This window comes from Salvelinus sp. IW2-2015, linkage group LG32 (assembly GCF_002910315.2).
Source record: "Salvelinus sp. IW2-2015 linkage group LG32, ASM291031v2, whole genome shotgun sequence".
Classification (NCBI taxonomy): Eukaryota; Metazoa; Chordata; class Actinopteri; order Salmoniformes; family Salmonidae; genus Salvelinus; species Salvelinus sp. IW2-2015.
Genome location: NC_036871.1, coordinates 20,129,812 through 20,156,276, shown reverse-complemented (window position 1 = coordinate 20,156,276; position 26,465 = coordinate 20,129,812). Strand labels below are relative to the sequence as shown.

The following is a 26,465-nucleotide window of genomic DNA, read 5'->3' as shown; positions in this document are numbered from 1 at the left end:
TGAACGCCTGACTTACCTTCCACCCATAGTTGCTCAATGTCCGTCTCAATGGCAGCAACCCGCAAACCCACAGACAAGGCACCGAACACAAGCAGTCCAATGAAAAGGACTTTTCCACAATGTCGCTGGATGTGACAGCCCAAAGAAAAGAGAAGAGCCTGGAACCGCGCCCGAATCCACAACGGGGCTTTCTGACCCACAGCCTTCCCCTAAAGAGACAGGAGGACATGGAGAGAGAAAACATTTTTATTACATTGTTATTACACATTAATAACAACATATTGCTATACATGGACTGCATGGATATGGCATAGACAAGTACAACTATTCACTAATGGAAGACGACACTGTATCTAACTGCTCGCAGCGGCGCAGCGGTCTAAGGCACTGCATCTCAGTGCTTGAGGCGTCACTACAGACACCCTGGTTCGAATCCAGGTTGTATCACAACCGGACGTGATTGGGCGGAGCACAATTGGCCCAGTGTCGTCCGGGTTTGGCCGGTGTAGGCCGTCATTGTAAATAAGAATTTGTTCTCAACTGACTTGCCTTGTTAAATAAAGGTTACATAAAAATTCTATAAAAGTAATATAAACTATCAATACAGTGGTCTTTCAAGTATTACTAAGAATGACCTACTAGGGCAGAGAATGCTAATAAAATAGATAACCTGAGTATGATTGTGATAGCGTGGCATACTTAAGGGCATGTTCAACATTACCGTATCTACTGTATTAGATTGATACGTGAGTGATATGTCTTCATGCCAGATGTCCTGTAAGCAAATCATATATATGTGAATTGGATCACCTGATGTCATATATAGATACCACGAGAATATCAGAATACAACCAGTCAGAAGATACCCTAATTGATGGTAGGTAATTGAGGGCCCAACACCAAAGAGAGTAAAGCAATGACCAACCAGTCTTTGGATTGGGCCCTCACAGTTGGCACAAGCCAGGTGAGTCTAACCACTCATCACCAGAGGCATGGGGGTTTGCTATGGAGTCAAAACACAAGACTTCACAGTTATGGTTACATGGGTTCAGATAAAAAAATAAAAACTGCATTCTTGTCAAATGGGATATAAAGTAATCTATGCTGTTCTGGTGTAGCCTATTACACACATATATAATACACTAATAACAACTAGGATTAAATCAGTATCTATGGTCTACTAGGGACTATATATTTGAAAACACTTTTGTGCATTTGGACTAGGACTAACATTTATCCTATATTTAATGTTTAATGCTCAGCCAGCTGCCCTAACAACCTCGTGGTAAAAACTATGAAACTTAATGCTGTTGGGCACTAATGCAACTCCTAGTTTTAAGTGGAAGTTGAAAGATTAAAAGATTGCACACATTTGAGTCAGGAGTTATGTAGCCTCCCATACTTTCTTTAATAAGCTACATAGCTTCTAAAAGGCTATGCAGGGATTTGACAATAAGCAGTTCCTATATCAAAAAGCCCTACTCCTACAATTAAAAATTCAAACACTGGCTGAAGACCGTCTACTATACCCATTCAAACTTTACAAACAATGTCACCGGTCTAGTACAGACACACTGGACAGATGTTTTGGTTTCACTTAGGAGTTTTGACACATATCCAACCGTTCATGCGGTCCAGTGATGCTTTGTCAGATCAAACTTAATCAGTGAATTCCTCTAAAACCCACCGCATTTTCAAACAAACTAGCCTTAAACAAACGAACCTAGAACGGGGACCCTGAGTCTAACTTCTTACTAATAGAGTTGAACAGATCCCACACACGTAGAAATACTATTATGAGTTGTGTTGCTTCTAAAATTAATGGAGAAAGTTATTTTCATTCATAGTGGGATCGGATCGAAGGTTAAAATCTGTGCGTGCCAGTGATTCGTAAATGTTACAATGTAACATCGAAATATTATGTCAAAACGGCAGCATATCACATTGTACCACATTTGGACATAAAACTCCCTAAAATATTCCTCGTTTCGAGTGGTAGTAACACCCGTTTCTTCAGAAGTACCAAAACATAGCACTTATTCACAGAGACGATGAATGAAACAGCAAAGTATATTCCATAGAAAGCATTTTGTCACCTTAGAAATCTGTTTTAATGCGAAAGCAGCGTGGCAGTAACTGGGTCTCCGGAGAAGATCTGAGTTTACTTGCGGCGGAGAACGCGTATAACTTGGGGGTAAATCTCCAAAAACACCGGCCCCTGGGACTCTGGGATCCGAGGCCATAGTCCAAACAAGAAAAACAAAGCACAGAGCGAAGCAAGAGAGAAACAGTGCGAGTTCAGCAAACGCGACAATAATCCAAGATAGAATACTAGCGCATCCACCGGGTAAAAATTWGGAGAATATATACTAGTCTTTCCTTGAGCCAAAGTCTTGCAACTCCATCCCAACATTATGTGCCCAAATCCGTATAGATCCTTGAGTCTTCATCCGTCCTGATAGCTTATAAAACAACGTTTCGAAGTAAAGTCTCGAGCAGATATTTAAGTCTGCCTCTGATCCCGTAGCAGTGACATTTGGAGAAACTAGCCCCTCTGCAAATCGTGAAAAGGGTGGTTTGGTGGAAAAGTGATCTGGTTCTCATTGGCCAAGGAAGAGGCAAATTACTTAGCAAACATCTCCTATTATTAGCTGCTAAGCAACAGCTCACCAAAGTGGAGAGAGAGGGAGACCACCCAGGCAGCCCTTCAAATCGTTGGGAGGGGGGAGAACGAAGGGGCGTCAGAGAGAGGAACTCTTTCAATAAACTCAGCACACTGTTGCCGGCTCTGCTCTGCACATTCCCAATTGCCTTAGCTCGGTTATAAGAAGCAATCACACATGCCATCTATTGATAAAACAGACCATTTATTTTTTAATCCAGAGTCGGATATAAATAAAAGTAGAAATGAATCGAGTAGTTTCTCACACATAAATACAAGGGACTGAATAGTCTAAATTGTGTACTAAACTAGCCTTATTTATTGGCATGAGAGTTTTTAACTCTATAAAGTAAACCAAGTATTATTAACTGTAAAACATTCAAGGTTACTTTCAAAGTAGGTTCAAACCAATTCTAACTCTCAGACTATGGTTCACACCTTCAAAGTGAATTAATTTGCTTGACTTTGGCCTATATAAATCTCACTATTTCATTAAACAAGATATACTTTGTTTGGTACTGTATGTGTGCAGTGGTTGTGTCTATTTACACTTAATTGCTAACGATTTACTGACATGTTTAATTCCACTGTGCTGTGCAGTTTACCAAACAGCTGTGATGAGTGTGTGTGGTGTTGGTCTTCAACATTGACAGCTGTAGGCCTACTAGCCCTGGTGTAGGGCATTTCACTTCTAATGGGGTTTGAGCAGACCCTCCTACTATTGCCAGGTAGTTATTTGTTTCCTCTCTGTCACAGCCTACTGTCAAGTACTTCATTCTAACTTTGTTTACCTGAGTCTGAAGGCAATATAGTTTATTATAGAGTGAATGTAAGACATGTATACACCAGGATGGTGTAGGCCTGCACAAAAGCAATATAAAGTATAGATTATTTGTGCTCTATTGAATAAATAAATGCAGTCAGGAGGGGAAAAAATCCATGCACTTGTCTTGATAACCACTTTATTACAGAAAGTTAAATGACAACAAATGATTATGGTTGTCATACGTAACAATCAAGATGGGACAACAAACTGCTGATAAATTAAATAAACTTGCTACTTGCACTTTGGATGTGTAACAACAGCAATAGTTGCCACTTTATGGAACCATTAAGGGTATTTCCCCCCAGCTCTATAATCCTTTCATCTTGTACATTGTTCAAAAACTGTGAAGAGAATGACTTCACATTTAAATAGATTAGCACACACCTACATGACTGAGACATACTCTCTTTTAGTCTACACATCATTTGGCCAATTTATAAAGTCATTTCAGTCGGTGGATAACATGTAGCTTTCAACCCAGGCCTTCAACATGACCATTACACTGCCAATTTGATTTAGACTCACTTTAAAAAAAAATATATATATATATTTTAAATGTGTGATACTTGAGAAGCATACATGTATAATTGCAACTAAATCAGTATACATACACAATGTTACATTCTGTAGTGGATTTTTGATTTCATTCAATGCAAACCTCAGACTCCAGGTTTAGCCTACATACGGTGTGTGAGCGTGGACAGAGATGAGTGGGAAAGGATATTCATATCATGGTGGCATGCAGGGGTGGTACTAGAGATCAGCTAGTTACTCAATTTGTTCAATTGGANGACTGAATAGTCTAAATTGTGTACTAAACTAGCTTTATTCATTGGCAAGAACTTCACAAACAAACGCAGTATTATTAACTGTACTACAATCAAGGTTAATTTTAAAGTAGCTAATCATTCACACTTTCAACGTTAATTAATTTGCTTGACTTTGCTCATTGATTGGACTAATTTATACCAATCTCACTATTTCATTAAACAATGTAATCCYTTTGTTACTGTATTATCTGTGTAGTTGTCTTGTCTATTTATACTTAATTGCTAAGGACTTACTGACACATGTTTAATTCCACTGTGCAGTTTGCCAAACAGCTGTGATGAGTGTGTGTGGCGTGGGTCTTTAACATTGACAGCTGTAGGTCTACTAGCCCTGGTGTAAGGCATTAAACCAGGTAGTTATTTGTTTCCTCTCTGTCACAGCCTATTGTCAAGTACTTTATTTTGTTTACCTGAGTCTCAAGGCAATATCGTTTATTAAAGAGTGAACAACAGACATCTATACACCAGCTTGGTGCAGGCCTACACAAAAAACAATAAACAGTATAGCTTTGTGCATCAAATACATATTTGTGCTCTACTGTATTTAGATTCACCTTTTTCAAATGTTTGATATTTGAGAAGCATATATGTGCAATAGCAACAATATCATTTACCTACGTGCCTAGTCTAGAATACTGTGTGAGCGTGGACAGAGATGAGTGGGAAAGGACACACTCAGCCCAATATTCATTTCATATCATGGTGGCAGGCAGGGGTGGTACTAATGATCAGCTAGTTTCTCAATTTGTTGAATTGGATGAGGGGAAAAGGCAGCTGGAAATTGGAGCTAATGTGGAATGTGAGGAATTGCCCTGTGTGGCCCCTTGAAGCCTAACAAACTGAGGGAGGTCTGCTCCAAGGTCTAGAGGCCTTGGATAAATAAACCCCAGAGATGACCATGCGCTGTCCAGATATCTGCCATCACAAGGCCTCCCAACATAAACCGCTTTCTCTCTGGCCCTGGCCATGCCTGCATAGCCCTGGTTCTGTATGTGCAATTGCAAAGTCCAGAACCACTCTCACACTTACGCATCACATGACAGCTGAGCTGTGCTGCAGTCGACCATGTGTTTATTTATCGTAAACCTAGGCGTGCTTGCATTTCTTTTTCATATGGCCCAGTGGAGACGGGCACACATTTTACTAGGTTAGAGTTCACATGAACTAACAGGGTTAAATCATTTGCAGTTGAAGTTAACGCATASAAAGTGGGAAACAATTTTGAGAAATAGTATATGCAGAGAAGTTCAAGTTTTAAACCCTAAGAAGAGCTGATTTTCTGGACACAGATTAAGCCTAGTCCTGGACTAAAAAGCATGCTCAATGGAAATTCTCCCTGAAAATAGGTTTTTATTCCAGGATTAGGATTAAAGACATGCTCCGAAACTTTGGCGACTACATTCTTTTTAAACCTACCACTTTGGGCTGGATATGATAATGTGTAGTTCATACATGCATAATCTATGAGCAGAATTACTATTTTACCTTAATTAGACATGATCCCTAGTTTGAAAATTACAGTTTTTCTGGAAGCTGTGCTGTGCCATTTTCTCTACATTTCCCCCCAAGTGGGCAGCCCCCTAGCAATACGAGTTCTAGACAATGAGTTTCAGCCCCTCGCCATTTGAGTGACAGCTAGCAAGATGCACCAACAACAGTGAGAGAGCGAGAGCAATGACGTGGTGCACATATCTGCACATATGTGACGTACTATGCAATTTTCGGGGACCACTTTTGGCTCATGAGCACTACTTATAGAACTGCTGGCTAAAAATATTCCGGAGAAGTACCGGAGAATCTCTTTAATCTGTGTATGGGAAACTGGCCCTCAACGAAGATTCTCCATTGAGTTATCTTTTTAGTCCAGGACTAGGCTTAATCTGTGTCCGTGAAACCACCCCATAAGAGTATTTATTGACATGTTGTGCCTTTTTGGTACATCATTTGAAAGTCAACAAAATAAGTAACTTTAAAGCTCTATAGATACATTATTTTAMATTTTCTTAACAATAGTGCAACTAATTGTAACTTCCGTTGGCTGATGGGCTATGTGTAAATCTATTGCTGTTACCGTATGTGTGAATACAGGACTTTGGTAGCCAAAGTAATTACAATGTTGCTCGTGGTATAAGGATAACTTATTTTCCTTTACGCATCAGATACATTACACAAATTGTCCACTTTAAAACAATATTTGTCTAAACAGAACCCATAATCTATTACAATCACTATTAACTAAATGGATTTCTGGCTTGATTAAATCAAAAACAAAAAACATATGGCAATCATGTATTTGAATCAACAARTGATAAGAGTATAACAGTACTCTTACAGTAAATATACAGTAGTATATTTACACACAGTAATAAGCACACAACACAAATATACATGTGTTTAATCCATGGAGGGACCTATTTACTCTTAAATCACCTTATTTTAAGTGATGTTTACTTCTACCATTTACTCTTAAGTCATGGTTCTACTGTTGGCCTACTGTTTGAAGCAACAAAAATACAAACTAAACCAATATTCCGTGAGTGCAGGTTTAATGAATGTTTACAAAAGGCTTTCATAAATATTCGTAAGCCAAACAGTGCATTGTAACAGAATGACGTGTACAGATCAGTATTGTAAGGGTTCTGTCAGTCTATAAAAGAAGAGACCTGCCACACAGCCAGAGATAAGATTCATTATGATAATGTATTTCTTTCCCCCTTTGTCATTGTAGTGAATGGTTTCCTTAAAGAAAAAAGAAACACTTTTCTGTTCATCTTTATTTGTTTCTCTAACAAAAAGGTATTGTCAGACTAGCATGTGGCAACTAAGGCAGAATCAGACTTTGCTTGCTTATGGGGCTCTCATCAACTTATCACTTATGAATCTGAGAACCATTATGTGACTATATTGTGAGGTGGGTTGAACTGAGAGAAAGCAAGGAGAACAGACTATAGATCAAATGCTTTGACATGTGTTGTCAGTGCACTGTGACATATCTTTGTATCATGATCCATTGAAACATAAATCAAATAAAGTTTTATTGGCCGCGTACATATTTTGCAGATGTTATCGCAGAGAAAATGCTTGTGTTTCTAGCTCCAACAGTGCAGTAATACCTAACAATACACACAAATCCCCAACATTTTAAGAAAATAATTAAGAAATATCAGAACAAGCAATGTCAAGAGTCTGGAATATAAATATATATGTATATGAGGGTGTGTATAGACWTTATGGACAGTATAGGAATAGAAAAGGTGTGTACAGCAGTAGTTATATAGTATGAGCCTTGGTATTTGATGAGGATCCTCATTAGCTGTTGCAAAAGCAGCTACTCTTTCTGGGGTCCACACAAAACATGAAACATAATACAGAATGACATTATACAGAACATCAATAGATAAGAACAGCTCAAGGACAGAACTACATACATTTAGTACAATAGAATACAGTATACACCGAGTGTATAAAATATTAAGAACAGCTAATATTTTACATGACAGACTGACTAGGTGAATCCAGGTGAAAGCTATGATCCCATAGATGTCACTTGTTAAATCCACTTCAATCAATGTGGCTGAAGGTGAGGAGACCGGTTAAAGAAGGATTTTTAAGCCTTGAGACATGGATTGTGTATGTGTGCTATTCAGAGGGTGAATGGGCAAGACAAAAGATTTGAGTACCTTTGAACGGGGTATGGTAGTAGGTGCCAGGCGCACCGGTTTGTGATAAGAACTGCAACGCTGCTGGGTTTTTCATGCTCAAAAGTTTCCTGTGTGTATCTATAATGGTCCACCACCCAAAGGACATCCAACCAACTTGACACAACTGTGGGAAGCATTGGAGTCAACATGGGCAAGTATCCCATTGGAACGCTTTCGACACCTTGTAGAGTCCATGCCCATGCAGCGACGAATTGAGGCTGTTCTGAGGGCAACTCAATATTAGGAAAGTGTTCTTAATGTTTTGTACACTCAGTGTATGAAGTGGGTAAAACAGTATGTTAACATTAAAGTGACCAGTGTTGAATGACTGTACATAGGGCAGCAGTCTCTAAGGGTTGAGTACCGGGTGGTAGCTGGCTAGTAACACTGACTAAAGTTCAGGGCTGGTACATTTAAGCAAAGAGCATATATCATCTATCACCAGACAGTAACAGTTAAGTAACTCAGAAGACCTTTGCATCCATAAAATAAAACAACATATCACACTGGGGAATGCATTTGATCTGGTAGCACTAAATAAAAATAGTAATTTACAAAAACAGAGAATGATCCAGACTAGCTGTCTGTCTGACTCAATTGAAGACATTAGCTGGTGACAAAAGCTGTGCACTGTGGTGTTGATAATGATCAAACCTACTGCCTTGTTTAGTAGCTAGTTGAAAGCCACGGTGGTGTACTACTGAGATATCTGAGTAGGTGTGCCTCACATGTTCCTATAGTTTATTATCCCCTACATGAATCTCTTACTTCCTCCACACACAGCCTTTGTAAAAGTAGCATATGCAAGTGTACTTTCTGTTGAGTTGCTTAAAGATACTGTGTGTGTGTGTGTGTGTGTGTGTGTGTGTCTGTGCGTTGGCGGTGGGCGTGGGGCTGGAGGGAGGCATGGGGGACGCAGCAGTGTCTTAAATGATAGTGCAGCAAAAAGGGAGGAAATTTGTTTGTGCCTCAAGAACACAGAAGACAAACGGAGGAAGTGTTCTGTTAATGTGTAGGGGTCAGCAACAAACACGCAGGTTTTTGCCACTTGGGTGGCCTAACCAGTCTCTCACCCTCCAACACGCTCAGCCCTCCAGCCCCAAAACCACCCACCTACCTTGAACCCACCCTCAAAGTCCCAAACTCCACCCCACCACACACTCCTCCCTTTGAGCAGAGCGGGTGACGGCCTCTTTTGCTCCAAGCTCTGAAACTTCTCTCCCCAAGCTGTCATTTGGTTTTATTGTATTTTATTAGGATCCTCATTAGCCGATGCCAATGGCGACAGCTACTCATATCAAAAAATACATTACAGACAACAGACTTTACAATTTACATACAGCACATTTAAAAACATTAACATGTAGTGTGCGTGTGTGAGTATGCAGCTTTCAGTTACACATGTCAATACATACACACAAAAAGTAGGTCACATGGGGGAGAGGCATTTTTTTTTATACCAGGTTTGCTGTTAATTTGCACTTTATGAGATGGAAGGCAGTTCCATGCAATCAGTGATCACTGTGACCACCACCCAGTAAGCCAGGGCAGGGTACTGCTCCACCAGAGCTGGTGGTAGGTGTGTCCCCAATGCACTACTAAATAGGGGATAGGGTTCCATTTGGGATACAGACTCTTGGACCAGCTCCTGGGCAGTATTTATATCACTGTCTATATCATGTATTCATGATTTATGCCACCATGGGCTTCACAAGTACCACTGCACTTACACTACTTACAGTAACTGCCAAAGGCACATTGAACCACTGCCTGTCTGTTAACATTAGCATCTTCATTTGGATGAGAGAGCCTGCCAACGTTCACACTATGCAGCTGAGCTGACACAGAGGTGCGGAGAGGTGTGGAGAGAGGGAATCAACAAACAAACAATTACAGTGGTAGATCTAGTAAACATATAACATGGACATTTGATTTCATCACTTCAAAAAAGTCCCCCAATTCTGTTGAACGACCACTCTGATCAATTTCACCCTTTATAGTCTGTCCATGGTGGTAGGGCCTGTTATATCATAGTAACAAATAGCCCTATGGAGACTAACCCAGATCTACCCAGAGACAGCTGATATATGATATGTTGGATGACATCTGATCCCAAACCCTGGAAAACACAAGCATCTGTCACATTTGGCCCAGAGGGGTGGGGACTGACGCTGAACACAGCGCTGGATAGCCCCTAACCAAACCAGCACAGCCACAGGGACTCAGAGTAGGCTGCTGTATAAATATACAAACCTGGCTTTCCAAAACAACCCATGCCAGATCTCATAAACTTGACTTGATGCTCAGGTCAGAGGCTGCTCAAAGGGTTAAAGTTTAAAGCAGGAAGAAAAATAATCAAAAAATGTTTTGTGATAATTATATTGTTTGTATGGCACTTTTGATCTTTATTTTATGAATAACCATTTATTTATTTATGTCTTCAAATGGCCACAAAACAGGGGTCTTTAAGATTGTGGTTGGCAGTTTCGATTAGAACAGAAATAAAGTTTACAATAACTTTTATTTCGGGACTTGAATCCATTTTCTGGATGACAAAATGAAAACGCAACAATGAGTTAAAAGTTAAGTAATTATTCTAGCTTCACCAATGACAAAACCAAAAGAGGAAAGATGAGAAAAGACAAGAGACTTAACTACTCTCCCAATGACTTCTATTGGTCACAGACACACAATAAAGAAGGCCACTAAACCACACGATGTAGACAGAGCATCTTCCTGGAGATCTGTCGTTCGTCAATAAGGAACTTCAGACCTGTAATTTAAGAAATGAGCTGGCAAAGGAATGCAATAAATCTTTGACAGCAAAGAGTAAGAAGAAAAATTAAAAACAAAGAGAGCAACTCTTATGTTTCTATCAGTTTGTGAAAGTGGGAGGGATTGTGTGTTACTTGATGAGATCTCACTGGGTGGTCCGGCCCACCATTTTTGTGTACAAATAAACTTCACCCCCATTGTGCTTCTCTGGTCCTCTGCTGCACCACACAGCACGAACACACAGACTCCTAGGCTGAATAGTTGTGTGGAGGAATGTATGTATAGATGAGAACACACTGACTGAACAAACACCTAACAAAACTTCATAGAATCACTCAGAAACAACAGACAAGATTCACACAAAGAACACCACTGAAACTGAGCCTAGGGATAAACAAAGTTGCTTTTATTTAGACAATGGACCATCACTGCCTGTTGGTCAGTTAGTTTGCCTCACTGCTGTGGTTTCTGTTGGATCTGTCAGTAATGTGTAGGACTGGTCGTTCGGTCAGTCTCCCCCTGGTCTAGATCTCCATCAGTTGGTCAGTTCCAACAATCACCTCGTTAGTCCTTTCCGCTACAGAGTGAGAAGAAAGCACTCACAATTAGACATTTGAGATAGAAGATTATGACCCCTTGTCCTTCTGTAGAACCTGGTATTTAGCAGTTGTAGCAATAGACTAGTTAATTGGTTTCGGGTTGTTCCATGTCATTTACTCAAGCCAGGACACCCACCATCTCAGATTGTTCTGAAATTGTTTCTGTAGTAAGAAATATAAGCCGGGTTAAGAGAAGGTTTGGCTGTGGGGGGGCTTTACTTGGCTCATCGTGCTCTAGAGACTCCTTGTGGCGGGCCGGGCGCCTGCAGGCTGACTTCGGTCATTAGTTGAACAGTGTTTCCACACATTGGTGCAGCTGGCTTCCGGGTTAAGCAGGCGGGTGTTAAGGAGCGCGGATTGGCGGGTTATGTTTCGAAGAACGCATGACTCGACCTTCGCCTCTCCTGAGCCCGTTGGGGAGTTTCAGCGAGGAGACAAGAAGTTGGGAGAAAAAGGCGGTACCAAAAAATAAATAATAATAGAAATATAAGAATAGCCTTCCTGCAACATCATTTTGTTGAAATATCATTTAACTGATGGCACCCAAATTGGCAATTGTAATTTATAGGATTTATATAATATTCAATAAATATAGTACCTAACATCCGATTTGGACAAAACTTTTTTATTTTAACAACGAGTAAGTCATGAGGAATCCAAAGAATGTCAAAAGCCACCCACGGACTCTCACACTAATCAAATCCCAACAGTTCTCTCGGTCTGAAAAGTAGTATGGAGCTGAGGCTCAGAGTAATGTTTCTTCATCCTATTTAATTTGTTCTCAGTGAATTTGGTGATATTTTTTCCCCCTGGTAATAAATACCAATACTGTCTTTGTTGTTAGGTTTATTACATCCTGGCATTACCAGGGTCTGACCACTAGATAATTCTGTTCCTGCTATACATTGAAAAAACATTGAATACCCCCCCATGTAAAGGGGATAGTTAACCCAAATTACATTATGGTTTCCTTACCGTGTATGCAGTCGGCCACTGTTTCAAATGATAACTTTATAGCATTTGTAAAACAATTCACATTGCAAGTCAATGGTATCTACAGTGCATTCGGAAAGTATTCAGACCCCTTTACTTTTTCCACATTTTGTTACATTACAGCCTTATTTTAAAATTGATTAAATTGTTTCCCCCCCTTATCAATCTACACACAATACCCCATAATGACAAAGCAAAAACAGGTTTTTAGACATTTTTGCAAATGTATCACAAAAAACCCTGAAATATCTCATTTACATAAGTATTCAGACCCTTTATGTAGTACTTTGTTGAAGCACCTTTGGCAGTGATTACAGCCTCAAGTCTTCTTGGGTATGACGCTACAAGCTTGGCACACCTGTATTTGGTGAGTTTTTCCCAATCTTCTCTGCAGATCCTCTCAAGCTCTGTCAGGTTGGATGGGGAGTGTCGCGGCACAGATATTTTCAGGTCTCTCCAGAGATGCTCGATCGGGTTCAAGTCCGGGCTCGGGCTGGGCCACTCAAGGACATTCAGCGACTTGTCCCGAAGCCACTTCTGCGTTGTCTTGGCTGTGTGCTTAGGGTCTTTGCCCTGATGGAAGGTGAACCCACATCCCAGTCTGAGTTCCTGTGTGCTCTGGAGCAGGTTTTTATAAAAGATTTCTCTGTACTTTGTTCTGTTTATTTCCCTTGATCCTGACTAGTCTCTCAGTCGCTGCCGCTGAAAAACATCCCCACAGCATAATGCTGCCACCACCATGCTTCACCGTAGGGATGGTGCCAGATTTCCGCCAGATGTGACACTTGGCATTCAGGCAAAAGATTTCAATCTTGGTTTCATCAGACCAGAGAATCCTATATCCTAAATATAGGATCAAATGGGCCATTTGGGTGCAATCAATTAGCTTAATTTCTCAGAAAACTAATTATATTTCAACAAAATAATGTTGCAAGAATGTTAATCTTATCCGTTTCTAACAGAAACGATTTAAAAACAATCTGAGATGATGGGTGTCAAAATCCTATTTCTTGTGCTTTTTAAGGTGGAATGACCTGGTCTTTGAAGTGCTTTTTCAAGCAGAAATTAAATGTCATAAGGTAGTTAACATGCTCAACTCAGACAAAAAGTATATATCTTCACGATGTGCCAAATCTACACTTCAATATGGCAGATGGACTAGGATTTTAGGACAAAAACAAGATAATTCCTTGCTTCACATAAGGACGAAGCATAACAGCCTTTTGAAACACAAACACGAGGCGAGCCTGCTATCCATCCAGACAAAGACAACTAATCCAAACTAAACTGTGGGGAAAGTGATTCATGATCCATATAAAGACATATTTTAGTGTGAAGGAATCCGAAAGGCTCTGTTTTTGCATTCAGAGTTTGAAGGAAAGAGAAATAAAGCACGGAACACTAGGAGAGCAGTGTATTTCCAAGAGACAGTGAGGGAGAGGGCTAGGTGGAGGAGAGAAGAGCGTGTCTGTGTCCCAGAAGCCTGGAGAACAGTCTGGTTTCTTTATGAAGCAGCAGCAACACCTGCAGTCCCACCACCACCAGACTGCCTGCCTGTCTGCGCAGCCAGCAGACGTAAGTCTGTCTGTGGCTGCCTGACAGGGTGGTCTCTCTCTACAGAAGACAGACACTTCCATCTAACTGCTTCGTGAGTGGAGGCATAATGCATTTACCAGCCACGCTCTTCATTTATCCTCTGATGAGAGAGGCGAACCACCTGATACGGATGGTGCTCAGAGGCATACTGAGCCCCTTGAGGAGCAATTGCTTCAGGTGATTTATACACTGCTCAAAAAAATAAAGGGAACACTTAAACAACACAATGTAACTCCAAGTCAATCACATTCTGTGAAATCAAACTGTCCACTTAGGAAGCAACACTGATTGACAATAAATTTCACATGCTGTTGTGCAAATGGAATAGACAACAGGTGGAAATTATAGGCAATTAGCAAGACACCCCCAATAAAGGAGTGGTTCTGCAGGTGGTGACCACAGACCACTTCTCARTTCCTATGCTTCCTGGCTGATGTGTTGGTCACTTTTGAATGCTGGCGGTGCTTTCACTCTAGTGGTAGCATGAGACGGAGTCTACAACCCACACAAGTGGCTCAGGTAGTGCAGCTCATCCAGGATGGCACATCAATGCGAGCTGTGGCAAGAAGGTTTGCTGTGTCTGTCAGCGTAGTGTCCAGAGCATGGAGGCGCTACCAGGAGACAGGCCAGTACATCAGGAAACGTGGAGGAGGCCGTAGGAGGGCAACAACCCAGCAGCAGGACGCTACCTCCGCCTTTGAGCAGGAGGAGCACTGCCAGAGCCCTGCAAAATGACCTCCAGCAGGCACAAATGTGCATGTGTCTGCTCAAATGGTCAGAAACAGACTCCATGAGGGTGGTATGAGGGCCCGACGTCCACAGGTGGGGGTTGTGCTTACAGCCCAACACCGTGCAGGACGTTTGGCATTTGCCGAGAACACACAAGATTGGCAAATCGCCACTGGCGCCCTGTGCTCTTCACAGATGAAAGCAGGTTCACACTGAGCACGTGACAGACGTGACAGAGTCTGGAGACGCCGTGGAGAACGTTCTGCTGCCTGCAACATCCTCCAGCATGACCGGTTTGGCGGTGGGTCAGCCATGGTGTGGGTGGCATTTCTTTGGGGGGCCGCCAGCCCTCCATGTGCTCGCCAGAGGTAGCCTGACTGCCATTAGTACCGAGATGAGATCCTCAGACCCCTTGTGAGACCATAATGCTGGTGCGGTTGGCCCTGGGTTCCTTCTAATGCAAGACAATGCTAGACCTTATGTGGCTGGAGTGTGTCAGCAGTTCCTGCAAGAGGAAGGCATTGATGCTATGGACTGGCCCGCCGTTCCCCAGACCTGAATCCAATTGAGCACATCTGGGACATCATGTCTCGCTCCATCCACCAACGCCACGTTGCACCACAAGACTGTCCAGGAGTTGGCGGATGCTTTAGTCCAGGTCTGGGAGGAGATGCCTCAGGAGACCATCCGCCACCTCATCAGGAGCATGCCCAGGCGTTGTAGGGAGGTCATACAGGCACGTGGAGGCCACACACACTACTGAGCCTCATTTTGACTTGTTTTAAGGACATTACATCAAAGTTGGATCAGCCTGTAGTGTGGTTTTCCACTTTAATTTTGAGTGTGACTCCAAATCCAGACCTCCATGGGTTGATAAATTTGATTTCCATTGATAATTTTTGTGTGATTTTGTTGTCAGCACATTCAACTATGTAAAGAAAAAAGTATTTAATAAGAATATTTCATTCATTCAGATCTAGGATGTGTTATTTTAGTGTTCCCTTTATTTTTTTGAGCAGTGTATATAAAGCAACTGCTCTTTGCTTCATATGGATAGCATTTCTGTATAAAATCACTGTTCTCAGGTTGTATGTAATATGTACAGTACCAGTCAAACATTTGGACACACCTACTCATTCAAAGATTTGTCTTTATTTTTACTATTTTCTACATTGTAGAATAATAGTGAAGACATCAAAACTATGAAATAACACATGGAATTATGTAGTAAGCAAAAAAGTGTTAAACAAATCTAAATATATTTTAGATTCTTCAAAGTAGCCACCCTTTGCCTTGATGACAGCTTTGCGCACTCTTGGCATTCTCTCAACCAGCTTTACCTGAAATGCTTTTCCAACAGTCTTGAAGGAGTTCCCACATATGCTGAGCACTTGTTGGCTGCTTTTCCTTCACTCCGCGGTCCAATGCATCCCAAACCATCTCAATTGGGTTGAGGTCAGGTGATTGCGGAGGCTAGGTGATCTGATGCAGCACTCCATCACTCTCATTCTTGGTCAAATAGCCCTTGCACAGCCTGGAGGTGTGTTGGGTCATTGTCCTTTTGAAAAACAAATGATAGTGGGACTAAGAGCAAACCAGATGGGATGGCGTATTGCTGCAGAATGCTGTGGTAACAATGCTGGTTAAGTGTGCCTTGAATTATAAATAATTCACTGACAGTGTCAACAGCAAAGCACCCCCACACCATCACGCCTCCTCCTCCATGCGTCACGGTGGGAACCACACATGCGGAGATCATCCGTTCACCTACTCTGCGTCTCACTAAGACACGGCGGTTGGAACCAAACATCTCAAATTTGGACTCATCAGACCAAAGTACAGATTTCCACAGTCTAATATCATGTATCTTGGCCCAAGCAAATCTCTTCTTCTTATTGGTGTCCTTTAGTAGTGGTTTCTTTGCAGCAATTTGACCATGAAGGCCTGATTCACGCAGTCTACTCTCAGTTGATGTTGAGATGTGTCTGTTACTTGAACTCTGATGCAATTATTTGGGCTGCAATTTCTGAGGCTGATAACTCTAATGAACTTATCCTCTGCAGCAGAGGTAACTCTGGTTCTTCCTTCCCTGTGGCGGTCCTCATGAGAGCCAGTTTCATCATAGCGCTTGGTTTTTGCGACTACACTTGAAGAAACTTTCAAAGCTCTTAAATTTTCCATATTGACCTTCATGTCTTAAAGTAATGATAGACTGTCGTTTCTCTTTGCTTATTTGACCTGTTCTTGCCATAATATGGAGTTGGTCTTTTACCCGATAGGGCGATCTTCTGTATACCAACCCTACCTTGTCACAAGACAACTGATTGGCTCAAACGCATTAAGAAGGAAAGAAATTCCACAAATTAACTTTTAACAAGGCACACCTATTAATTGAAATGCATTCCAGGTGACTACTTTAACATATAAAAATATATTTGAGATTCTTCAAACACTTTTTTGGTTACTACATGATTCCATATGTGTTATTTCATAGTTTTGATGTCTTCACAATTATCCAAAAATGTAGAAAACAGTCAAAATTAAGAAAAACCCTGGAAATGAGTAGGTGTGTCCAACATTTTCACGGGTACTGTAGGTGTCATAACCAGCCATAAAATAATGCAATAGATGTCACAACAGGTCTAAATATGTGTCATGACAGTGTTATGACCATATTATAAACAGGTTATAAGGTATGTCAGCTGTTATGACATGACGCAGGGTGTCAAGTAAAGTGTTACCAGAAAAAGTAGATAGCCAGGATCATTTTTTGCATTAGCTCTATTTTAGTGGCCTCTGGTACATTCTAACGCCATGATTCTATCCAAAATACAGTGAAATTATTGAATACTTTATCGACTTCACCACCCAGATTGGCAAAATGTGTTGTTATATTGTGTAGAAAGTCATGACTTTACAATTTATACTGAACAAAAATATAAATGTAAAATGTTGGTCACGTGTTTAATTAGCTGAAATAAAAGATCCCAGACATTTTCCTTACGCAGAAAAAGCTTATTTCTCTCAAATTTTGGGCACAAATTTGTTTACATCCCTTTTAGTGAGCATTTCTCCTTTGCCAAGAAAATCCATACACCTGACAGGTGTGGCATATCAAGAAGCTGATTAAACAGCATGATCATTACACAGGTTCACCTTGTGCTGGGGACAATAAAAGGTGCAGTTTTGTCAAACAACACAATACCACAGATGTCTCATGTTTGAAGGGAGCGTGCAATTGGCATGCTGACTGCAGAAATGCCCACTAAAGCTGTTGAATTTTTATTTCTCTACCAACGTCGTTCTAGAGAATTTGGCAGTACGTCCAACCGGCCTCACAACCGCAGACCACGTGTAACCACGCCAGCCCAGGACCTCCACATCTGGCTTCTTCACCTGCGGGATCGTCTGTGACCAGCCACGCGGACAGCTGATGTAACTGAGGAGTATTTCTGTCTGTAATAAAGCCCTTTTGTGGGGGAAAACTCATTCTGATTGGCTGGGCCTGGCTCCCTATGCCCTCCCAGGCCCACCTATGGGTGCACCCCTGCCCAGTCATGTGAAATCCATAGATTAGGGCCTAGTTTATTTATTTAAATTGACTGATGCATTTGATTAAAACATAAATGTTTTATTTATTTTATTAAAACAGAAAAATTAAGTAAATAGCCCACATTTTCCCAGGTTTCTGTTTTTCCCAGTTATTTCAGGTTTCCACTCTCAAAATTACACAAAAACCACACTAGATGTTCTAAGTGCAAAACAATCTTTAGACCACATCAGGTCACCACTTTTGAGGTCCGGGAAAAAGCTGAGAATTTAGATTTTTTTTACACTTTAATTCAATTGAGCACGAAACAAGAGGCTGTGTTTAGCAGTGTTATTGTAGCACACATGAGTTTACAAACCAAATACCACTGGATTGATAATAATAATCATGATATCATTCTGCCAGTTAAGCATAGGATACGTTATAGCTAACATTTAAGTCAAATAAAATTTAAGGTTTTTGGGAAAGCCTTTCTATCTACCAGAGACTGTTTTCATTAGCTAACGGCTACACAAATTGGTAGACACCGCACACAGACAGACAAGGGGCATTCTCGTTGCCTCTTCAGAAAGTTGTAGGAAACACAAATCACTGATGCTTTCTGTTCATGTCTTATGGTAAACCATGAAAATTAATACATTTTCAATACGTTTAGTTGATTTAGTTGGACATGATTTGGAAATGCACACACCTGTCTATATAAGGTCCCAACCATGAGGTCGAAGGAATTGTCCGTAGAACTCCGAGACAGCAGTGTGACGAGGCACAGATCTGGGGAAGGGTACCAAAATATTTCTGCAGCATTGAAGGTCCCCAAGAACACAGTGGCTTCCATCATTCTAAAATGGAAGAAGTTTGGAACCACCAAGACGCTATCTACAGCTGGCCGCCCGGCCAAACTGAGCAATCGGGGGAATGGGGCCTTGGTCAGGGAGGTGACCAAGAACTCGATGGTCACTCTGACAGAGCTCCAGAGTTCCTCTGTGGAGATCGGAGAAACTTTCAGAAGGACAACCATCTCTGCAGCACTCCACCATTCAGGCCTTTATGGTAGATTGGCCACCCGGAAGCCACTCCTCAGTAAAAGGCATATGACAGCCTGCTTGGAGTTTGCGAAAAGGCACCTAAAGACTCTTAGACCATGAGAAACAAGATTATCTGGCCTAATGAAACCAAGACCAAACTCTTTGGCCTGAATGCAAAACGTCACGTCTGAAGGAAACCTGGCACCATCCCTACGATGAAGCATGGTGGTGGCAGCATCATGCTGTGGGGATGTTTCAGAGCGGCAAGGACAGAGATCCTTGATGAAAACCTGCACCAGAGCGCTCAGGACCTCAGACTGGGGCGAAGGTTCACCTTCCAACAGGACAAGAACCCTAAGCACACAGCCAAGACAATGCAGGAATGGCTTCGGGACAAGTCGCTGAATGTCCATGAGTGGCCCAGCCCGAGCCCGGACTTGAACCTGATCAAAAATCTCTGGAGAGACCTGAAAATAACTGTGCAGCAACGGTCCCCATCCAACCTGACAGAGCTTGAAAGGATTTGCAGAGAAGAAATGGGAGAAACTACCCAAATACAGGTGTGCCAGGCTTGTAGCTTCATACCCAAGAAGGCTCAAGGCTGTAATCACTGCCAAAGGTGCTTCAACAAAGTACTGAATAAAGAGTCTGAAAATTCATGGAAATGTGATACTCAGTTTTTATTTTTTATAACTGTCATTATGGGGTACTGTGTGTAAACTGATGAGGGGAAAAAAATATTTACAACATTTTGAACACGGCTGTCACGTAACAAAATGTGAAAAAAGTAAAGGGGTCTGCATACTTTCCGAGTGCACTGTATGCATGAATACTGATATATAAACAAACCAAATACGTCCCTTTTTCAGGACCCTGTCTTTCAAAGATAATTCATAAAAACCCAAATATAATAACTTCACAGATCTTCTTTGTGAAGGGTTTAAACACTGTTTCCCATGCTTGTTCAATGAACCATAAACAATTAATGAACATGCACCTGTGGAACGGTCGTTAAGACACTAATCTCACACACACACATCTTACAGACGGTAGGCAATTAAGGTCACAGTTATGAAAACCTAGGACACTAAAGAGGCCTTTCTACGGACTCTGAAAAACACCAAAAGAAAGATGCCCAGGGTCCCTGCTCATCTGCGTGAACGCGCCGTAGGCATGCTGCAAGGAGGCATGAGGATTGCAGATGTGGCCAGGGCAATAAATTGCAATGTCCGTACTGTGAGAAGCCTAAGACAGCGCTACAGGGAGACAGGACGGACAGCTGATCGTCCTCGCAGTGGCAGATCATGTGTAACAACACCTGCACAGGATCGGTACATCCGAACATCACACCTGCGGGACAGGTACAGGATGGCAACAACAACTGCCCGAATTACACCAGCAACGCACAATGCCTCCATCAGTGCTCAGACTGACCGCAATAGGCTGAGAGAGGCTGGACTGAGGGCTTGTAGGCCTGTTGTAAGGCAGGTCCTCACCAGACATCACCGGCAACAATGTCGCCTATGGGCACAAACCCACCGTCGCTGGACCAGACAGGACTGGCAAAAAGTGCTCTTCACTGACGAGTTGCGGTTTTGTCTCACCAGGGGTGATAGTCAGATTTGCGTTTATCGTCAAAGCAATGAGCGTTACACCAAGGCCTGTACTCTGGAGCGGGATTGATTTGGAGGTGGAGGGTCCGTCATGGTCTGGGGCGGTGTGTCACAGCATCATCAGACTGAGCTTGTTGTTGCAGGCAATCTCAATGCTGTGCGTTACAGGGAAGACATCCTCCTCCCTCATGTGGCACCCTTCCTGCAGGCTCATCCTGACATGACCCTCCAGCATGACAATGCCTCCAGCCATACTGCTCATTCTTTGCGTGATTTCCTGCAAGACAGGAATGTCAGTGTTCTGCCATGGCCAGCGAAGAGCCCGGATCTCAATCCCATTGAGCACGTCTGGGACCTGTTGGATCAGAGGGTGAGTGCTAGGGTCATTCCCCCCAGAAATGTTCGGGAACTTGCAGGTGCCTTGGTGGAAGAGTGGGCTAACATCTCACAGCAAGAACTGGCAAATCTGGTGCAGTCCATGAGGAGGAGATGCACTGCAGTACTTAATGCAGCTGGTCGCCACACCACATACTGACTGTAACTTTTGATTTTGACCCCCCTTTGTTCAGGGACACATTATTCAATTTCTGTTAGTCACATGTCTGTGGAACTTGTTCAGTTTATGTCTCAGTCGTTGAATCTTGTTATGTTCACACAAATATTTACACTTTAAGTTTGCTGAAAATAAACGCATTTGACAGTGAGAGGACGTTTCTTTTTTTGCTGAGTTTATATGTATGCACACAGTACCAGTCAAAAGGTTGGACACACCTACTCATTCAAGGGTTTTTCTATATCTTTACTATTTTCTACATTGTAGAATAATAGTGAAGACATCAAAACTAAACTAACACATATGGAACATCGTAGTAACCAAAAAAGTGTTAAACAAATCAAAATATATTCTATATTTGAGATTCTTCAAAGTATCCACCCTTTGCCTTGATGACAGCTTGGCACACTCTTGGCATTCTCTCAACAAGCTTCATGAGGTAGTCACCTTTTGACTGGTACTGTATATGAAGGCTGTTGTTACAGATATTGCCATAGCACAAGCAAGACGCAGCCTACACATTGCATTGGGGCAAAACTCCGCCTTCTGTGTGATGTAATCTTTATAGTTATGCTGGCATATAGTCAGAGTTGCTGAAAAAATAACTACAATAGCTAATGTTTGCACTTTAAATCACTATTGACTGCCTGTCTGCGTCTTGCTTGTTGATATGCTGTGTACATATAACTTGCCTAAATAGCTGCATGAAGGCTAACTCCCCTCCTGAAAAAAGAACATGAAATCGCTAGACTGCCTGTTGTGTCGTGCTTATGTCTGCTTTGATTACTGCTACAACAGACAAAGAACTAAGTTTGTTCGTGGAAGCAGCAACGGAGTCACAGAGAAAATGAGCACTGAGCAGTAGCTGAAAGGACTCTGATGGGGAAGCGCGCAGCGGATCCCAAACATGCGCAGAAAACTTCCAGGTTTCAAAAAATCCGGAATCGCAGCCAGTCCGTAGAAAAATATTTAATTCATTAAGATTAATAACATTCAAATTGAACGGGAAATTGGAGCTTTGATATGATGAAATCAAAGGGCTTTTGATTGTAGAACTTAAAGACAGCGGTTGTTGTTATCCTCCAGGCTATTTCGAGACATTTATTGCAGTTATTATAAGTAATGCTTTTATAATGATAGGTTACATTAACCTCTGCTCTGTTACAGACTCGGTTAGCCTTTTTTCGGGGATATCTTTGAATTGTGCTCTTTCTGTGCTTTAAACTTAAAAGGAGTTGTGTGGGGGATTTGTGCTGGGCTGTGTTGAGCTGGGCTGTGGGACTGAATGTGTGGGAAGTACAAGGGTCTAGCTTGTAATTTGGGATTTCTGGGAGCCGCTCCATAAGCCAGTGCTTTCCAGGTTACGGCAGGCTAATCAGGTCCAGTCGCACTCTGATAACTGGGCCGGGCTGAGAACTTGGAACATGGATGGGGAGGGACGGAAGGGGGTTGGTTGGGAGGGGGGTAAATGTTGCAGTATTTGGTGCAGGGGGCCGTGGTGTAGCAACACCCTGTTGTTCAGTCAATTAGGCTGAGCAGGCCCTGGACATTTTAGGGGCGCCTCTGGCAGTGTCATTGATGGAGAGGTTAGAGAACAGGCCAGGACCACCCGGAATTCAACAGCCCCCAGACCCCTCCTCCCCCACACCACCGCCCAATCCCAAAAACACACACTGACTAAAAACACAGGAACACACACACACMCAACCCCCCCCCCCCCCAGCTCCATCTAGGGAGTATGGACAAGGGGATTAGGAATATAAAAAAAGTAAAAGCTCAATTATACACAGAGGGTTCAGTTTTAATGCGATCTAAGAAAGTGTAGAATAAAACGTATCACAGTCACATAAACACTGTCACAAGTTCACACATGCTACTTTGGCTAGTAATGTGTTATTTCCTGCTTCTTAGGGTGGCAAAACTCAGGTACCTTTCCCCAAATTCCCAGATCTTTCAGAAATCCCAGTTGGGAAGTTTCCCAGATTTCCTACGTATTCTCTACGTCCTTATTCCAGGAATCTTACAAACAGTATTTCTGGAAAACCTAGGAATTTTGGGTTACTGGAATTTTGCAACCCTACTGTTGCTGGATAAAGTGGAGGTGAGTGGGACTTGAGTGTGTGATGGCAAGGTGAGGCAGTAGTATGCTCACCCTCTGGCTCTATGCGCTGGGCACTCCCTACCAGGCAATATTTGATGTCTGCACCTCGGCCGATCACAGCATTACTGCAGATCACACTGCCCTGGATGTTACACCTGTAGAACAAACACACAGCACCATCAACCAGACTTCCCCTTGAGAACTAGTACACTATCACTCTGTGCAGATTGTGGGTACCTGCGAAGACATCGCAGAGGAGTTGATTTCTGGCCATTGGACACTTGCTCTCTGACCTAATGCAAAGTTAAAATCCTGCTCTTGTGTATTATATTTGAACATCTACTCGACCAGGCTTCATTTTCAAGGACGACATTTTCTGGATGCAATATTTGAGAAGATGCTTTCAACTGCACAGGCTTTCATTCATGCACGCGCACACACACTCTTTCATGGGATCACTTTGGCACCATAAAACTTTGTAACTTCATGTGCACAGTTTGATGTTTACTTAACATGCCTGGGCCAGGCCAGCTTTTTTTTCTTGGTGCATGAAGAACATATTTACAATGAAATTTCTCTTTCATGTATTCAGCTAATTGCACAGCAGAGGGAGGGCCTTGTCCTTTCCTGCCTCTAACCCCTCCCTTAAAGGAAACATGACCCCTCAGAGTTTTCAGCTGTCTTGTTTTATTTTCCTCAAGAAACTAGATTAGCATACATATTAAAGAAAAACACCAGCCTCTACCTTGTGTGTGCAAATGATACACTATCATCAACATTTAGAATATTAGGTATTCGATATCGTCAGGTTTATTTTTTATTTTGTTGAGGGCAGGGGGTGACGAAACATTATAGACAGGTGTTCATCAAGGCTGAGACCAAGCACACGCCCCATGTCGAACTAAAAACCCCATTCTGGACCCTATGTTATAATTATTATGGGTACTGAGCTCAGTCTAAATAGTGGGTTTCAGACATTAGGCTTATGTGATGTCTAGGTAGGCAGTATACTCATTAATTTGAGTGGGGTAAAAATTCTCTATGGTAAGTAGACCGTGATCTTTCAAATTCCTCATTAACTGTTAATATCATGTTTTAAACATCTTAATTGTTCCTTCATTACCTTGATTGTGTCTATTCTACATTTAAACTGAGATGTTAAATGTTTAACTAAAGTTTGGTATGATTTTATTTGATCAATAATAGAGAAAACCCAGAATTAATCAATTCATCTCAATTCAGGATTTAATCTCATTTTACCCCGTGTAACTGTCATAGTGAAACTCCATACCCTGGGTGGCAGGCGAAGGCATGCTAACAATCAGAATATCAACAGATGGAAAGTCTGTGAGGTGGTTAGTTTAGGATAGCTGGGGAACCGACAACCCTGCCCGGAGATAGTTGATGTTCTGCACCACCTGGGTTGGCAGTCCGGACTAAGGCCACCATAAAGTCTCCTCTGGAGGATAGAAACAGAGTGAGCTCTGTGGGGCGGGCTGGGGAGCAACATGTATGTCTCTCCCTCCTAGAGAGACTGACGAGCTTGGCCCTGCAGCCACTAACACAGGCAGGTTTGTATTGGCTGCTGCTGCACTGGGGCTATTCAGGTGGTGGTGGTGGTGGTGGTGGGGTGGGGTTGGAGGGAGAGGAAGGGGGTGAGCAGGGAGGGAGGGAACCGGCTGGGGGGTTGATGGCAATGGGAGATTACAAGGATTGGAGTTTTAAACAGAGAGACCACCAAAGAAGCCCAACTGAAACACCACTAATTACTGACACTGTGCTCCTCCTCGCTGTGACCCCCCCACTCCCACACCTCAACCACCCACATCCTCCGCCTGCCTCCCCGCGACCTCGACCGCAGCCCCCCCAAATAGCCTCTGCTTTGTAAACAAGCACTCCTACATGCAAACAAAGGGGCCAAAAAATGCAAGTGCCTTCTTTAACATGCCAGGGATTTGCTAATCCCCTCTTACATTTTTTTATGTTGCGAAATAATTGCCATTTCTTTATTTTCCTATTTTCTCTCTCTCTTTCTTTCTTTCTCTTTATGCGTGCACTAACTTGGACATGAGGGTACCCCCGCTGGCTCAGGCCTCCCTGTCTTTAAGAGGGACAGTGCTAAAGCCCAACTCTGCCAGATAAAGCTCTTCCCCAGGATTTGAGGATGTCTGAATTTAAAATAACAGGGCCCTTTTCTACTTCTCAGTGGCCTCTCTCCTGCGATTCATGTCATGCTTGCAGTTTTCAATCACCAGCCAGGACATCCTTTCAACCAGCCAGCACGAGTGAAAATACTTTAATTAAAAATGTCTCCCAATGCTAGACTGAAGAAGAAAAAAAAACTATTCATAGTAGGTTTACATAGTCAGCAATCCACCCACAATAAATAGTTGAATATGACACTTTAAAAAAAGGTAGAAAACTGAGGTAAACGTAAAAAAATTAAATTAAAATAAATTCCACTTGTGAGTTATATGAAGGAAGTGAAATACGTTGTTGCTGAGAATCTAGCTACAGCAGAGTTTAACCATGTATATTAATCACCTATGTGTTTATGTATGCCATTGTAAGCGTGCTCTGGTTCACTGCACACCAATGAACATTGTCAACATAGTGTTCTCTGTTTCCCCCACATATCACATAAAACAAGCCTCAGGCAGTCAGTCCCCTCCTCGCACTGCAGCCCACCCAAACACAAACACGGTTGTTTTACTATCCTTGTGGGAACCAAACAACTGATTCCCATTCCAAATCCTATTTTCCCTAACCCTAACATTTAACCTAACCTAACCCCAAACCCTAACTCCTAATTCTAATCCTAAACCTAAAAAAGCATTTTGCTTGTGGGGACTGGTGAAATGTTCCCACTTGTGCAAATTTTCCTTGTTTTACTATCCTTGTGAGGACTTCTG

At 42.2% G+C, this 26,465-nt stretch overlaps 2 protein-coding genes across 2 annotated transcripts in view; both read right to left on the bottom strand.

The window, feature by feature from the left end:
• LOC111956836 (protein patched homolog 1-like) overlaps positions 1–2,340 on the bottom strand; it is a 30,125-nt gene extending 27,785 nt beyond the window's left edge. Inside the window, 3 exon segments of the mRNA XM_070436725.1 lie at positions 17–209; positions 2,097–2,261; positions 2,263–2,340. Coding sequence (XP_070292826.1) covers positions 17–209; positions 2,097–2,261; positions 2,263–2,340 — 436 coding nt within the window.
• Positions 2,341–11,179: 8,839 nt separating this feature from the next.
• eif2b3 (eukaryotic translation initiation factor 2B, subunit 3 gamma) overlaps positions 11,180–26,465 on the bottom strand; it is a 49,178-nt gene continuing 33,892 nt past the window's right edge. The window contains exons 11-12 of the mRNA XM_023977496.2: positions 23,605–23,708; positions 11,180–11,371 (exon numbers count right to left, since the gene is read on the bottom strand). Coding sequence (XP_023833264.1) covers positions 11,319–11,371; positions 23,605–23,708 — 157 coding nt within the window. The 3' untranslated portion in view covers positions 11,180–11,318. The remainder of the gene's footprint in view (positions 11,372–23,604; positions 23,709–26,465) is intronic.